This window comes from Cervus canadensis, chromosome 10, assembly GCF_019320065.1.
Source record: "Cervus canadensis isolate Bull #8, Minnesota chromosome 10, ASM1932006v1, whole genome shotgun sequence".
Taxonomy (NCBI): Eukaryota; Metazoa; Chordata; class Mammalia; order Artiodactyla; family Cervidae; genus Cervus; species Cervus canadensis.
The window spans coordinates 28,805,695-28,821,015 of NC_057395.1; the positions used below are offsets into that span (position 1 = coordinate 28,805,695).

A 15,321-nucleotide genomic window follows, 5' to 3' on the forward strand; every position below is an offset into this window, starting at 1 on the left:
CAGACAGGTAAAAAGTTCAACAATTGCCAAAGCATTCTTCTGCTAATTCAACAGCCTTCTGCTCAAATAAATTAGCTTAGTCTTGACAGAGGAACAATAGCTTTTTTCTCTAGGAAAAGAAGCACATTTGATATACACAAGCCTGGAAGGTTATTAAGATGTTAACCCGTTAGTTTAATCCATTAAAGAGTGCCTGTTCCACCACCGGATTGTCAAGTGACTTACACTGTACAGTGTGATCGATGGCTGAAAACATTAACCTCTACCCTTTCAGCAGTGTGTTAGGTCCTGGAGGAGCAGGTGCTTTCAAAATCACGGAGGACGCGAGAAATGAGTGTGGGGTTTGAAGCCTTTAGTGATATTATACAAGATAAATAACAAGGCCGGAGTGGAACTGTGCCTTGCAAAAGTTCCATTTACATCGACTAAGGTGAGTGGTGTCCATGGATCAGAAAAGAGCTATCATTAAAAACACCATCTTTTCGGAAAGGTGCAAAAACCCCAATTTTGATTTCAGTTTAACAGTGATATTTACTTTGCTAACAACTTAGGAACTCGAGTTTAACAGGTCATTTTTCTTCATGCCTAAGGTCAGTGTACATAATGAGAAACCAGAAAACGTCCGTGTTTCGGAGGAGGGGCCCTCCACAAGCACTTTCAAGGTAACAGTTTAGAAGAGGCAGGGGGAGAGGGCGACGGTTAAGTCATTTATCAAAAGTCATTTTATTGACAAAATAGAATACTTATATTTGTTCTTACAGGGGTGGCCTCTAAACTTTTTACAGAAAATGTACAGACTGTATATCTTTGGGTATGTACATATTTTACACATTTTTACAATTTAACAAATAATTATATTTATAAATACATCCTCTAATGTAAGAAACCCGTATTTACTTGGGGTGTATAATTAAGACATTTCTTGTTTGTTTACTTAAGGCATTTGCCTGGTCATTAAGAATACCCAAACCGTGCAATCCCGTTAGGTCGCGCTCATCCCGCCTCTAGGACGTGTTAGGAGTAAGAGTTTACGTAGCAGAGTCGAGGGAGAAAACTTAGGTCCCTCGGGTGAAATCTGTAGGTCTGGCTTCAAGCTCAGCAAAGGGCAACCAGCGAGGGCTCCAAACCTTGGGTCTAGGAAACGCAGCCGCGGGGCTCACCCTCCCCCACCCTGCCAACAGAAATGAACGCCTGGCGGGAGAAACTCCACGCCCGTCGGTAGTGGAAAGGGGGGTGGGTCTGGGAGGCTTCAATGCCAGGTACTTTGTTCTAAGCGAGTCCCAGCTAATGGATACCATTAAGAGTTCATTATGATGCTAATAGCAATCAACACGGTGAAGGGGTGGAAACCTCTGCCTTCGAGTGTCCTCCTCCCAGCCCCCCACCCCCCGCAGCACTCCGTCTCCTCGCCCCCTCCCCACCCCTCGCGGGCGCACCCTCCCCTTCGCTCAGACCTGGGACAATGGCATCTGCTTTGGATAAGACACCGAGCTGGCCGTGCCAGATCGCCACGTCAGGCCGGTGCTGACGTCGCTGTAGAGGGAGCCCGCCCCGCCGGCCCCCGGTCCCCCTCCCCCGCCGGCCCCCAGCCCCCCGCCCCCCGGGCCGCCGCCCGCCGCGCCCGCGCCCGCCGCGCCCGCGCCCTTGCTGGCCCAGCAGCAGCGGGTGCAGAGCGCGCGCCACGACTCGAGCGTCTTGCCGGACCAGACCCATACGCCCGAGGTGATGCCCACTACCAGGCACATGAAGTACTTGAGCATGAAGACCGCGTAGTCAGGCCGGCGCGCCTGGTCGGGCTGTAGATCCCGCAGGCACGGGCAGTTGTGCGTGGCCTCCCAGCGCGGGCGGTTGTGCTGCTCGTAGAAGAGGCAGGCGACCACCACGGCGGCGGGCACGGTGTAGAGCACGGTGAAGAGGCCCAGGCGGATCATGAGCTTCTCCAGCTTGTGCGTCTTGGTGGGACCACCCTGCTGCTTGATGACCGAGCGGATGCGGAAGAGCGACACGAAGCCGGCCAGCAGGAACATGGTGCCGATGAAGAGGTAGATGACCAGCGGCGCCAGCACGAAGCCGCGCAGGTTGTCCAGGCTCTGGTTGCCTACGTAGCAGATGCCTGCCACCGGGTCGCCGTCCACCGAGCTGAGTGCCAGCACGGCGATAGACTTGACGCTGGGCACGAGCCACGCGGCCAGGTGGAAGTACTGCGAGTAGCCGGCGATGGCCTCATTGCCCCATTTCATGCCCGCCGCCAGGAACCACGTGAGCGACAGGATCACCCACCAGATGGAGCTGGCCATGCCGAAGAAGTAGACCAGCAGGAAGACCACGGTGCAGAGTGCCGGGCCGGTGGTCTCGTAGCGCACGTGCTGCTCCACGGCGCCCAGCTCCTCATACTCGCCGCGCCCACCCGGCCCCCCAGCGCCGGCTCCCGCCGCACCCGCGCCCGCCGCCGCGCTCCCCGCGCCCCCGGCCCCGCCCGCAGCCCCAGCGCCGCCGCTGCATGCCACCTTCTCGTGGCCCGCCACCAGGCGCACCAGGTAGCCGACAGACACGAAAAGGTAGCAGGCCGAGAGGAATATGATGGGCCGTTCCGGGTACTTGAAGCGCTCCATGTCTATGAGGAAGGTGGAGACGGTGGCGAAGGTGGACACGAAGCATAGTACAGACCATAGGCCTATCCAGAAGACGGTGAAGGCGCGCTCGTCCTGGCTGAAGAACGGGTTGTGGCAGGGCAACGCGCAGTTGGCGATCTGGCCCGTCTTGACGCGGTTGTAGAGAGGGTGCCGCTCGCTGGACACGCTCACCATGGGCGCGCGGCACTGGCATCCCGGCTCGCAGGGCGCCGCGCCGCCGCCAGGGGGCCGCGCCTTCCCGCCGCCGCCACCGCCGCCGCCGCCGCGTGCAGGGGGCGCAGCCGCGTCCCCGCCGCCGCCCCTGCCGCGGGACGGGGGCCGGGCCCCGGGTGGGCGGCCGTGGCCGCTGCCAGAGGGCGGCTGCTCACCGGGGGGCGGCGGCGGCGGGCGGCGCGGCGGGCTGGGCGCGGCCGTGGTGAGGTCGGTGCGGTTGTAGTCCATGCACAGCGTGTCGGGGTTGCCCTGCTCAGGCAGCCGGTCGCAGCGCATGCGGTCGGGCCAGGCGAAGCCGTACTGGCGCATGAGGGGCGCGCAGCCGGCCTTGGCGCGCTCGCACACCGAGCGGCAGGGAGGCAGGGGTTTCTTGTAGTCCTCTAAGCAGATGGGCGTGTACATGCTGCACAGGAAGAACTTGAGGTCGGGCGAGCACTGGATCTCCACCAGCGGCCAGAACTGGTGCACCTCCAGGCCCGCCTCGTCCTGCGTGTCGTGGTTGAACTGGTTGGGCATATAGGTGTAGTTGTAGCCGATGCCCTTGCACAGCGGCACGGTGATCTCCTGGCACGCCAGTTCCTTGGCCGAGGCGGCCGCCGCACCGCTCGAGCGCTGCAGCAGCGCCAGGGCGGCCAGCAAAGAGGTCACTTCCAACAGGTAACCCCACTCCATGCTGCGCGCCTCGGCCCCGCGCCTTCGCCCTCCGGGCGGCGCGCGGAGGGGCGCCAGGGGCTCCTGCGAGAGCGCCGGGCTCTCTCCTGCCTCTCTCGGGAGGGGTTCTGCCAATAGCCTAGTCCCTTTCTCGAGATGCGTCCTCTTGGAGCTGCGGGAGACGAGGGTGGCCGCCGAAGGGCACCGTGGTCCCAGGGTCTGCCCCGCTCACTCCCGCCGGGCTCAGCCCTCGCGGGACAGAGTGGCCGACCCCCGGCTCATCTCTCCCTCCCTCGGTCGCTTTCTCCGCGCGCGCCGGTGACTCTGCCGGACACTGAGGGCGGCGGCGCAGCAAGTTTCTTCTCGGGCCGCGGTGCGCAGTCAAGATGGCTGGGCCAGGCCTCTCTGAGCCGGGTCAGCCCCTGCAGCCCCCTTTCGGTGTCCCGGGGCTCATGCTCGCCCCCAAGGCCGCGCGGCTGCTGCCGGGGTTACGGGCCCGCCTCCGCCGAGGCCACGGCCCTCAGTCCCCGGCGTCTGTCCGTCGGTCAGCAGCCGGGATGACGGGCCCCGCCTCCGGTGGAAGTCGCGCTCCGGCCGGCACTGGGGCGAGGTGTCGGTGGTTCCCTTCTCGCTGAACTCACGGAGGCAAATCCAGGCCGGAAGGCGGAGCAGACACCTGAGCGGCGCGCCCGCGCTCCGCCGCCGCCGCCACCGCCGCCGCCACCTCCTCGGCGGGAGCAGTGTCCCTCGCCAACTTCCCGCTCCGGCCCCGCTACGCCCAGGCCGGCTCATGAATATTTATACGGCTCGGACTCCGTCTCCGCCCGCGGCCGGCGCGCCAATCCCGGGCTCGGGGCGGAGTCTGCGCGCTCTCCAGGCCCCGCCTTCCTGGGGCGGACCCGCTTGTCCCCTCGGCAGTGCGCGCTGTCTGCGGCTGGAGTTTGGATAACCTTGGGGTTGACCGCAGAGACGGGTTTTGCCACGAACGTCCCCGCGGCGCTCTGTGGGGCTGAGGTCGGGGTTGCTTCACCCCGAGTCTGCGCTTGGGAACTGGGGAAGATTCTTTATGCAGCACGCGCTTTCAGAGGCCAGTTTCGAACTAGTCAAGCCCCTGCTTCCTACGCTCCCCGAATGTGGGCAACCTGCTGGCGAGGGGACCCCGCGCCCCTCAGCCAGCCGGCGCGTGCGCCGGGGCTTTGCGGGGGAACGGGAAAGCGGCGCCCTTCTTGGGATTGTCAGAACGACGGTCTTGGAGGCTTGGGGATGTGGGAGGAATGGAATGACTGCAGTTCATTCTAGATGGTGGGGCTGGACAGGGGTCAGCCGGGGAACAGGTACCCGGGAGCCCAAGGGCGCGCGCGCGAGGGACGTGGGCACCCGGGCGGGCGGGAAGAAGGGTCTCCTCTTGCCTCAGCTGAGGGACGTGAGGCAGCGTTAGTTTCCCTACCTGGAGAGTGGGGTTCAGATCTCAAAGGGGGTTAGTTCAGATCTCAAAGGGGGTTCTGCTAATTAGGCTAGGTAAGATATATAAAGCATCCGGACATATATAAAGAGCTCCCTTAAGAGATATAATTCCCTTTCTTCTTTAAAAAAGAAAAACAGAAAGGGAGAAAGAAGAACTTATAGGATAGGCTGGAAACTCTGTGGCTGGATTCTCCCTTTTAGCCTCGCGCTTTTGGAACGTATGTGCGTCTCTCCAAAGTTGACATGTTTTTGCCAGAGCCTCCTCCTCCCCGTGGGAGGCGGCGCCGGGCCCTGGCGCGGACGCGCGGACACGTCTCCGCGGTGTTCCCGGGGCCGAGCGGCTGGGGACGCGGCCAGCGAGCGAGGCCCCCGCCAGCTCGTAGCCACCTTAGACGGGGAGGGGCCCGAGGGGCGGGCGGCCTGGCAGGTTCATTTACGCTTGTTAAGACGTCCCAGGGGGTTGTCTTTCTCCGAGAATGGAGTGTTTATTTTTTAATTGATGTGCTGTTTCATTTAGCGCTTGTATGGAACTCACGCTGGGGCTGTAATTACTGTAATCTCGGGAACAAGCATTTCAGTTAGCCAGGAGAGTGGCAGCAGACGTCTGTCTCTCTCTCTCCTCCTTTCCCTCTCCCCTCTCCCTTCTCCCTCTCCGGCTGGAAAACTAAAGTTATTGAGGCTATGGGGACGAAGGAGAGGTATAACTAAAAGCTCGTTTGGGGCCAGGACTTTTTTTATTGGGTTGAGGGGGCGGGGGAGGAGGATGCGGTGGTGGTGGTAGTTGGTAATTATCTGTTTACAAACAACTCTTGTCGTGAAACAAAAATAACTAGCAGCATCTGTATATGCCAGGACCCTATGTCTCTCTCGTCCTGTTCTCTCTAGCTTAGTTTAGCAACCGCATTCTAATTAGAAAGATAAGATCTCCCAACCCCTCCCCCGCACCCCAGCCCCACCCCTAATTTTTGGCAAGTTCGGTATTTCCACCAAGAATTCTAGACAGAGTCACCAGGCTGGTCATACCCTCATTGTCCTTTTTCTTTTAAACTGGTCTATTTAGAACCTCTTTATACCAAAACAAAACACTTCCTTCGCATTTTTTGTTTTAGTAAAACTATACTGAATAGGAATCAGAAATTCTGAGGCTTCAGAAAGATTGGCTGATTCAGCAGAAAATGATCTCGAGTTTTCAAAAATGCAAAACTCAACTGTTACTTGGTCTTTTAAAAATGAATTTCTTTCCTTTCTCCGGATGGGAATTCCCTTTGTGGCATATGGAACGCAGAATGTCACCTCTATCCTGTTGGCATCCTTTTCAAGCCATGGCCATACTCCAGAACATTCAGCTGCAGAAAAACAGCAGGTGATACCTGGGGATATGATGCTAAGCACAGTAGAAAGGCAAATCACCCAGTTTGAGGACCAGCCTGGGCCCTGCCTCCCCCTGACCACAGATAGGAGGCGCTTGCTTCCAAAAGCAACATAGACAGTTTCTTATGATTTTCTTCGGCAGGAAATGTCAAATAGTGGAGTTTAGAATTACACTATATAAATTTACTTGAATTGGGTAAAAACAAATTGACATTTGAAAGTTCAGGCTGCAAATAGTTGATTTTGGCTTTTAATTAGCATAAAAAAATTTTTTTCCCCTTTTGAGACGGGATGAAAGCTCTGATGATGTGGAATGTGGAAATTTGGGGAAAATATATTAAGCTTGCTGGAGAAAAGCAGACAAAAAGTTCAGAGCTTTCAAAAATCATTTATCAGCTATTGAGTGTGAGATTAAAACCATTTACATAAAATCATTAAATGCTTACTTTTAATTGAGAGAATAGAAGAATAGCATTTAAATTTTACTATTAAATTAAATGGATACTTGGCAATCTTTGAGAGCAGAAGAGGCTTAGGAAGCCAATTAGTGTATAAAAGGCAATGATGGGTCAGCAAAAAGAAACTAGGATCATTTATCAACATCCTGGCTGAATAATGATTTTTCTTTTGTATGTAAAGCAGCTGCTTTTTAAGGGAGGGAAAATAGCTGTAGTAGTGACATAAATAATGTAGGGAACTTTCTAGAGGGATTTCTGAACAGATGTCTGGTTACTGAATAGCCCAGGAGCATAATGATATAAACAAGTTGAAGGCATGAATCTAACAGAGAGGAGGGGATGTTAAAAAACATTGGATACCTAGTTAGATGATTAACTATCAGTATATTGTAAGTAGTGAACTTAAGAAACTTTGATGAATTACGTTTCAGTGAATTTTAATTTAAAAGTCCAACCTAAAATTCTTGATCAGGAAGACCATCCAAGTCTATATTATTACAGAATATTAAACTCTATCAAATAATATTGATGTTTCTTGAAGTTTTAGAATCTGTCTTTCAAAGGCTTATGCCTTGAGACACCCAACCATAGATGGAAGGAAAGGTAGAGATTAATCAGTCTTGCTTCAAGCTCTGTTAGAATTAAAATGGGTGAGATTACTTTTCTATCCTTCCATATCTATAATTAACTCCATTAAAGGGCTTCCATTTTCTCCACCACCAAGAGAAGGACTCTGCAAGGAGGAAGTACCCCTTGCCGTGTCTGCTGTAAGATAACTGAGTCAAACAAGTGCCACTGGCCAGGAGTCAGATTTCCACTTTCCATGCAGCTGCCATTTTGGAAAATGGTACCTGCACTGTCATTTAATTGGATAATTATTGTGAAATATGATTTAAAAATCAGTCGTTGATTTTCCCGCTTCATTTACACTGATGTATTGGCCAGATGCTGAGACTCTTATGATGCAGAATGCCTTGTGCATGAGTTTGGGAACTTTCAGATGAATAAAGATCTCCTAAGGAAAACTGGCAGAGCCAAGAAGGAAACAGCTAGTCTCACATATCAATCCATCTGTAAGCAAGGAGTCCTACCATTGGTTCACGTTGGGACAGCAGTGACAGACCTGAAGGTCTGCTCTGGTCTCTTGGCCTCCCCTTGGATTGCATGGGGCCTCCCACTGCTGAATCACGAACTTTCACAGGACAGCAGGCCAAGGCAGGAAGAATGGCAGGACCTCCCACTATTAGAGAAAATCCTTCCCCTTAGGTTTCACTGGTCTGAACCTGTCACACCAGTCTTAGCCACGAGGAAGGCTCAGCAGGTGAGGGTCTGGTGGGCAGCCCGTGGTGGTCGGGCTCTCATGGCCTGAAGCTGCCAAGGGGAGGAGGGCTGTTGAGCAGACACAGTGGTCAACCACATGTTACTACGGGAAATTAACTTTCAAGTGATATAATTTACCAACATGCCTAGTCTTCCAGAGTATTTTGTTCAGGGCTATAAATTAAGTATGATCTAGATCCAAGAAAACCTTGATATTTACTTTTTTATTTTTCCTTTTGAAGTACTCTGTACAGTGGTGTGAATTAAATGTCAAACAGTTTACTACTTATTTTATTTATAATGTGTATAAACTGTGTAGTGTAACTCCTCAGTTGCTTTTTGTTAAGCTCCTCCCTTCCTGTTTGTATACTTCCTTAGAAACATGGAGACAATTCTGGAATTTTAGGTCTTTTTTTTTTTTTTTAAGTCTTATATCATGTAACTTTTTGATATTAACAAACTTAAATAATGTAGGAGAAATGATGTTATGCCCCACTTCTGAAGGGCTTATGGATGTGAAAGAACTTTTCTATCAAAAAATTTTGGTGCAAGCATTTACTTCTGGTAACACTGATCCATTTAAATGGTGGCTTGAAATGATAAAATTTACATTAGTAATATGAATGAAATTACAAGGACTCTGAGGGCATGGAGGTGGTGTTGGTCATAAAGCCATTTCTATTTTCTCTTTATCCCAATCCAGTTTGGATCAGGCAGCCCTGTGGAATCACAGCTCAGTTATTCCCTACCTGTGCCAGCAGGTAACCTATGACCTCTCTGAGATTCACTTCCTCATGCATAAAGTATGGAACGACAAATACAAGAGTCCTTACAAGCCTTGAGGGTTAGATGAGCTAAAAGCTAAAAACTTGGCTCAGATGCAATGCAGGAGACTTGGGTTCGATCCCTGGATCAGGAAGATCCCCTGGAGGAAGGAATGATGACTACCCACTCCCATATTCTTGCCTGGAGAATTCCAAGGACAGAGAAGCCTGGTGGCTATAGTCCATGGGATCCCAAAGAGTAGGACATGACTGAGCGACTAACACTTGGTGCAGCACAGTATCTGGACTTTGATGCATGAATTGAGCTTCGCAAGAGTTTACTCTGAATGTGCAGAGTGATATGAAATGTATCTATTGATTACAGAAATAACCACAGAAAGAAATCATCTGTACCTTTCACTAAAATTTCACTTGACCTAGTCGAGTCCACACATAAACTTAACCATCACAGACATCCTCTTTTACTGAGAATACACAGGGGTCAGCCACAGATCCACAACCACAATGCCATTCGATGAAAGTATCTATAAAATACACAGAAATAATCTTAAGGAACTGTTAAATAGGCCTGAGAGAGCTGGAAAGGCCTTCGTATAGTTTTTTAGAGAGTGGTCAGCAGTTTGCTAATTTGAGGGAGGCAGAAAGTTTGAAGCAGGTGGCAATGCATTTACAGATTGCAAAGATGAAATAACCTTTGCCTTGGTTACATTTGTAGGTGAAACAGCAAAAGCCATGTTGAACAGAAACATTTTGACTTTTTGACCTGTATTCAATCAGTTGACAAAATGTGCTCCTTTGATGAGATTGCATCTGGACCTGGACTTCAGTGTGTGTTACTATGTTTTCAGCTTCTAGTAATGGGAAGCTCGGCATAGTGGCCGGGAGGACACACTGTCTCACATCCCCCAGATCTGGGGTTGGGGGTGGGGGTGGCTGTGGATCTGGTTGGTGCTGTCTTTCGTGATGCCATCAAGATCCAGATCTTTCCACTTTCTTGCTCTGTCTGCCTCTGTGGTGGTGAGTCCCCCTCCTGGTTCCAAGGTGGTGACAAATTAAAGCTCACACCCTCACATATCGACACTGAGAGGAAGAAAGAGGAACATTCCTCAGCCTATGTTTCTTTGCAAGAGCCAGAAGGTTCTCCTGGTAGAGACATCCTTTTATTCCTTGTGGGTCAGAACTGGGTGACAGGCCATGTCACTATGCCCTGACCTGGCCAAGGAGGGACCACTTGAGCCAAACTGGGGCTTTGCCGGCAAAGGAGAAGGTCGGGGAATAGGCTTGGGTGGTGACCAGGGGTATCTGCTGAAACCCAAGGCCTGTCTCAGATCACATAAGGGGCCAGTATCTCTTGAAGACCAAAGCTTGCTGCCCAAGGTCAGATGTTGATAGTCTGGTCCTCTTGGTAGAAGATGCTTATGCCCTGGGTGTGTCAATCATCAGCAAAGCTCAAGGCCTTTCTCCTCCTTTTTCCCCCAAAGCTGCATGCAGGTGGGATCTGTTAATAAGGTTCCGGTTATTTATTCCACGAGCCATGTATTTTGCTTCAGTGTATGGTTTGTTCTGCCTTCAGAAATCCGGTTGCCTTGAGGGCTCATCTGCCAGGCTGGGGAACCACTTTGTCTGGCAAGACGAGCTGGGTGGTTTGCAGTGTTTGCTCATGGCCTGGTCTCACCACAAACTCCCTGCAGGGTAATTACTTGAAGGAACACCTTACTAAACAGCTGGGAAGCATGGCTATTAAGGATCTGCCAGAGATGAAAATTTATTTCTCACCTGTGCAGTTTTCAGAGCCTCGTGGGGCTGATGCATGAGCAGTTTCCAGTAACCTGTGGAAAGCCCTGGATCCAGGGGGCCGGGTGGTGTTTTGACCTGTGGTGTGCCGACTCCTAGACGCTTGGGCTCCAAACAAACCAGCCTCTAGAGAATTACATCTGCGGGAAAGTGCCAGTTTCCACATTCTTAATCTTTTCTGTAGCATTTTGTGGATTTAAAAACTTTATTTTTACTTATTGACTTTTATTTGTTTATTTATTTTTTGGCCACAGCATGCAGCATTTGGGATCTTAGTTCCCCAACCAGGGATCAAACCCATGTCCCATGCAATGGAAGCCTGGATTCTTAACCACTGGACCACCAGAAAAGTTCCAGCATCTGTGTCTTTACTCACTTTCAGTACATCACTCTTGTGACATCACTCCCAGTTCTCAGGAGGACCCCTGTGACAATGATGGAGCCTGGCTCTGGTAATGACCTTGGGAATTACCTTTCTGTTGGTGATGCTGGGTTGAAAAGGCTTCTTACTCACCAAATCCTGCTGACAAGCCTTTGGGTGGGATGTGATTTCTGATCTGTTGGGTCAGGCTTTTCCATAGGAAGAAGTGGCCCAGATTCACTGAGGTGACTTTTTACATCAAACTTAAGCCCTCACCTCCTATCACGAGCCTCTGCCTTGGTGACTATCACTCTTGAGACAGAATCTTTTCTTCATATATGTTGACTTTGTCCTGTTCTGCTCCTTTGGGAGCTAAAAAGGAAGGGCTTCTGTTGTTTCCTGTCAGTCTATTACCCTTTTGATTATTAAAATCATTATGTTTCCAATGGGATCCATGTAGTCTCTGAATTCCTATTTCAAAAAATGTCTATCTCCACTGTGGCACTTCATTTTGTGATGTCTTGTCCCCTAGTCTTAAATAGAATGGAAAGATTCATTTTATGTTTTATCTGTCAAAAAAAGGAAAGGATTCATTTTCTATTAGGATTCTACTGGAGTTCGGTTGCCTTGTGGTAATAAAAGACTGAGGTTTCTGTTCAAAGGTAATTCATTGAGATTATACAACCTAATGTTTTTGATTAGACTAAAAAAATGTAGGTATAACTAAATAAAGTAAATCCCAACCTATAATTCATAACCGCAGAATGATAAATGTGAGCCTTGTTCCTAGGTTCCCCAAGTGAGCTGTAAAATCTGTACTTCGAAAACGAAGTTTGGATTCTATGTTAATAGTTACTACAGGGAGTAGTCCCTTTGCTTAAGAATAGAAGTGACCGGAATAAGGATGGAAAGTAGTTTGATCTGTGTTACATCGGTGATGTATCAGAGGGTAGTGAGAGGAGGCTCGATGGACAAGGTCAGAGTAGAATAGTAATGTTGACTACTATTTTTAGCTAGTCTTTGATGTGTGAGGCTCTGGGCTTGACCTTTTTCATCATCTAGGATGTTTTTGCAACTAGCAGCAGTTAACCCTATTCAAACTGGCTTATGCACAATAGAAATATGTTATCTCACCTAGTGAGGAGTACAGAAGTGTTGGTACAGATTGTCAGAAATATCCTCAAGCGTTCAGGTTCTTTCTGTTTCTCTGTCCTGCCTCCCGTAGGGTGTTGGCAGTAGTGACCTCAGGGTTGGAAGATGTCTTCATGTGCAGAAACAACATACCAATGAAATACAGCAAACAAGCAACGATGGGGCTATTTCGTTCCTTTCTTCTTTCCTAGAAGGACACACTCCCAGAAGTCTCCTGGAAGACTTCATTGGTTGTATTGGGTTAAATCTTCATTCCTAAAACTTTGATAAAAGAAATGGGAACACCACACTTGGCTTAAAGGAATCAGGATACCCTATCTCCTGGAGCTCAGGAGGTACCTGGCCAGGTAGAAGAGGGTAAATACCTGAATACAATTAGGGTTTATAAGAAAGAAAGAAGGGAAGTGGGGATGAATGTTGGTACAGCAACCAACACTCTGCTACATGACTGTATCCATCGGCATCTTTCTCATGTCTAAACCTCATGGAAAATCTGGCAAGATAGGTATTAATACTAAAAGTCATGTTTTCCAGATGGACCTCATTTCAGTGTCATGTACTCTATCACAGAATTTTGAAGCAGTGGAATTCTTTCTTCCAAGTGAATCATTCACCAAACTACTACATGTAAACAAATAAAGATATATCTAAGTTCAAATAATGAAATGGACAGGAAAATCAATGTAAAAATTCCAGTGAAGCTTTTGAATAAGAACACTGGAAAAGAGCAGTTATGGATGATACTGGTGACATCACACACAGACCTAGGTTCAGAAAAAGACCAGTGCTGACGAATGACTTCCCTAATGGGTGTCTCACAAGACTAGATGTATTCACAGAAAGAGCAAAAGCAGCTTCCTTCTGTGCGCTTCAGGTAAAAGCTGACTGCATAGTGCGATCGCTGTGTTGAGGGTTTTCAACGCATTACAGTCATATCATAATTTGGTGAACTGTCTTTTCTAATATTTCCTTCTCTGTGAAGCATCTCCAACTGGGCACAGCGCCCCTGGCTGCTCCCCACCTGCTCACTCCCTCCTATTTGTTGGCTGTGATTGTAGAGGCCGTGGGCGCGCACTGCCCAGCCAGCCATCTCTCCTCCACTCTTCTGCCCCTCCGGCCAGCTCTGCTCTGTTCCTGCAGAGAGAGACCTGTTTCTCCTTAGGGGGCGGAGGCAGTGACTGGGGTGAGTCCACTCTGTGCGGAGATTCAGTAGTAGGAGACAGCCCATAAATAAAAAGCAGCATTTTCTAATATTGGTTAGAAAGATGTCTTTTATCCTCTGTGGGCTACCTCATACCTTAGTTTTCAATTTTTTTGTCATCTAGGGAGTACTATAGTTTCTGTTTACCTCCCTATCCCCCATCCCTGTCATTATACTTGGATTTGCTTTCTTTTTAAAAAAATGCATTATATTTTTTAAGGTTTAGCAATCTTATTTATTTCTTAGATGGAAGTATAGGTGATTTACACTATCGGGCTAGTTTCTGGTATACAGCAAAATGATTCAGTTATGCGTGTATATATTCTTTTCTATTACAGGTTATTACAAGTTATTGAATATAGTTCCCTATGCCATACAGTAGGGCCTGGTTTTCACCTGTTTTATATTTAATAACTTGTATCTGCTAATCCCAAACCTCTAGTTTATCTCTCCCCATTTTTCTCTTTACTTTTTTTTCTTTTACTTTGCATGCTTTTATAAAGCAAAAACATTATATTATACAATATTTGAAGCATATAGAAAATGCAGAAAAATGCAACAAATATACAAGCCATATTTAATGGGATAATATTTTGATATGATTGTTTAAGATCTCTTTAAATAAGTAAAACTTTACAGTGATACAATGCTTATTTTGAGCTCATTAAAAGAGGCATTTTATAATTAATTATAAATTAATAGTTATTACATATAAATGAAGCAGATCAATAAAGTTACTTTTAAAAATTGTCACATTCAGTGTCAAACTCTTCTCAATTAGTTTTTGACTCATTCACCAATGTTTGTGCTTTTTCAGGCCCTGTTACCCTCCACACTATCAATGGCAGCAATTCTCAAAAGAATCAAAAGCCATCAGACTGTTAAGCTGGCTTTGTGACTATGTGGAACAAGCTTTTTTTTTCCTACAAAGAGTCTAGGTTTGGGAATGTTGTTAAACCTGTTTTATTCATCACCTTCTCACTCCCTTCCCACAAGGGTTTGGGACTTCAGAGTTAAAGCACTGTTCCACCACTGTTTTCTCGCGAGATGCTAATATGGACTCTACAAGTGTTGGGGCTGGCTCTTGTGATGTTCCTGTGTGTAGTCATTGGCACCCACGTCACAGGTGCTACATGGCCCACAGGGACTTAAAAACACCATCAGTAGGAATATGCATTCTGATTTCCCAAATGTTAAGATGTGAACACATGTGCACCTGAAAGAAAAGTGAAAGTGTTGCTCAGTCGTTTCAGACTCTTTGTGACTCCATGGACTGTAGCCCGCCAGGCTACTCTGTCCATGGAATTCTCTAGGCAAGGATACTGGAGTGGGTTGCCATTTCCTTCTCCGGGGAAACTTCTCAACCCAGGGATTGAACCCAGGTCTCCTGCATTGCTGGTGATTTCTTTACTGTCTGAGACACCAGGGAAGCTGACTAAATTGATTGCTTGGACTCTATTCCCTCCTCATCTAATGTGTTATTGTTCTCTTCCCTCATAGCTCAGTTGGTAAAGAATCTGCCTGCAATGCAGGAGACCCCGGTTTGATTCCTGGGTTGGGAAGATCCCCTGGAGAAGGGATAGGCTACCCACTCCAATATACTTGGGGTTCCCTTGTGGCTCAGCTGGTAAAGAATCCACCTGCAATGCAGGAGACCTGGGTTTGATCCCTGGGTTGGGAAGATCCCCTGGAGAAGGGAAGGGCCACCCACTCCCGTAATCTGGCCTGGAGAATTCCATGGACTGTATAGTCCATTGGGTTGCAAACTGTCGGACATGACTGAGCAACTTTCACTGTTACAGCTCCAACTTGTTTTTTTTTTTTAATATTTATTTATTTATTATTTATTTGACTGTGTTGGGTCTTAGTTGCAGTGTGCAGGATCTTCGTTGTGTCAGGCAGTATCTTTCGCTGTGGT

At 48.9% G+C, this 15,321-nt stretch overlaps 1 protein-coding gene across 1 annotated transcript; it reads right to left on the reverse strand.

Annotated features, from left to right (window-relative positions):
* Nucleotides 1–337: 337 nt before the first annotated feature.
* On the reverse strand, nucleotides 338–4,207 carry FZD8 (frizzled class receptor 8). The gene has a single exon (XM_043479348.1). It carries the CDS (start codon nucleotides 3,516–3,518, stop codon nucleotides 1,449–1,451), a length of 2,070 nt encoding a protein of 689 aa, XP_043335283.1. The 5' UTR covers nucleotides 3,519–4,207; the 3' UTR covers nucleotides 338–1,448.
* Nucleotides 4,208–15,321: the final 11,114 nt, after the last annotated feature.

Bases quoted from the DNA above. Each gene is read 5' to 3' on its own strand.
- FZD8 (XM_043479348.1), bottom strand. From the start codon at position 3,518: ATGGAGTGGGGTTACCTGTTGGAAGTGACCTCTTTGCTGGCCGCCCTG.